Consider the following 1,409-nt stretch of genomic DNA (forward strand, 5'->3'; position numbering starts at 1 on the left):
CACACACACACACACACACACACACACACACACACACACACACACACACACACACACACACACACAGGGACAATTCAGAGATTAGCATAACAGTAATGTTTTTGGTCTGCGGGAGAAAACCCACACATGCACGGAGAGAAAATGCAAAGTCTACCCAGAAATGTCCCCGGCCAGGATTCAAACCGGCAACCTTCTTGTTGTGAGGAAACAGCTCTACCACCTGAGCCACCATGCTGCCTGCTTTAGCATCGTTCCTGTTAGCTTTAGCTGCTTTTCATTTAGCCCTTAGCATCAGGTCTGATTTTTTACAGAAAAGGTTTCTCCGGTTAACTTTTGTGTTGTTGTTGTTTTTTTTTCTCTCAGATTGTTTTGTGTTCAGCAGAAGAGATAATCTGTTATATTTCCTGCTCAGATGGAAAAATCTACGACGCGTTTTTGATGAGCTATAAGAGCGACTCTGACGGAGGACTGAACGAAGACGACAGGAAGTGGCTGGAGAAAACTTTGGAAGAGCGTTTTGGTTACAAGTTGTGTCTTTTTGATCGAGACGTTTTACCAGGACAAGGTGAGTCCAGACACCTGCCTGAGTACAAATCCTGAAAGTGCTGACCTCTGGTGACCTCTGTGACCTCCGGTGACCTCTGGTTTCCCTGCAGCCGCAGCAGAAGCCGTGTTGGACTCTGTGGAGCAGAGCCGGGCTGTGATTTTGGTCCCCTGCAATCCGGACCCTGGACCAGGAACCGGTCTGCTGAGTGCCATCCACGCAGCGCTGGTGGAGAGGCAGACTCGCCTGGTTTTCATCGACACGRAGCAGAAGGAAGAGTCCAGATCTGGCTCATTGTCTGAGGCTCTGCAGCTTCTCAGCAAGGCTGGAAACCGTGTCACCTGGAGGGGCGGGCCACCCTGCTCCTCCTCCTCCTCTTCATCGTCCTTCTGGAAGCAGCTACGTTACCGCCTCCCGGCCCCGCAGCACGCACACAGCCAGACGCACCAGTTTTTACCTGAAAGCTCGTGTGATGTTCCTCTGCTCTGAAACATTTCTTTCTTTTCTCATTATTTCAGCAGCTCTTCAATCGTTCATCGTCTCAATTTCTACATTTCTGAAGAAACTGTGAACAATTTTTATAATAAAACTGTGAATTTAGAACAACTGCAGTCTAGTTTGTCTGTTAGCAAAATATCTTGTCAGCCAGTGGGTGGATTCTATCAAACTCTGGAAAACAGAACTGAGTTCTGACCCTTCTGCCATCCATCATCCATCCATCCATCCATCCATCCATCCATCCATCCATCCATCCATCCATCCTCCATCCATCCATCTAACCATCATCCATCCATCCATCTAACCATCATCCATCATCCATCCATCCATCTAACCATCATCCATCATCCATCCATCCATCTAACCA

General features: G+C 48.1%; 1 protein-coding gene across 1 annotated transcript in view; it reads left to right on the forward strand.

The window, feature by feature from the left end:
- Positions 1-1,155, forward strand: part of LOC106513931 (interleukin-18 receptor 1) — a 43,153-nt gene extending 41,998 nt beyond the window's left edge. Inside the window, exons 12-13 of the mRNA XM_014002993.1 lie at positions 413-565; positions 657-1,155. Coding sequence (XP_013858447.1) covers positions 413-565; positions 657-1,033 — 530 coding nt within the window. The 3' untranslated portion in view covers positions 1,034-1,155. The remainder of the gene's footprint in view (positions 1-412; positions 566-656) is intronic.
- Positions 1,156-1,409: the final 254 nt, after the last annotated feature.

Source organism: Austrofundulus limnaeus, unplaced genomic scaffold (genome assembly GCF_001266775.1).
Source record: "Austrofundulus limnaeus strain Quisiro unplaced genomic scaffold, Austrofundulus_limnaeus-1.0 Scaffold16, whole genome shotgun sequence".
Lineage (NCBI taxonomy): Eukaryota > Metazoa > Chordata > Actinopteri > Cyprinodontiformes > Rivulidae > Austrofundulus > Austrofundulus limnaeus.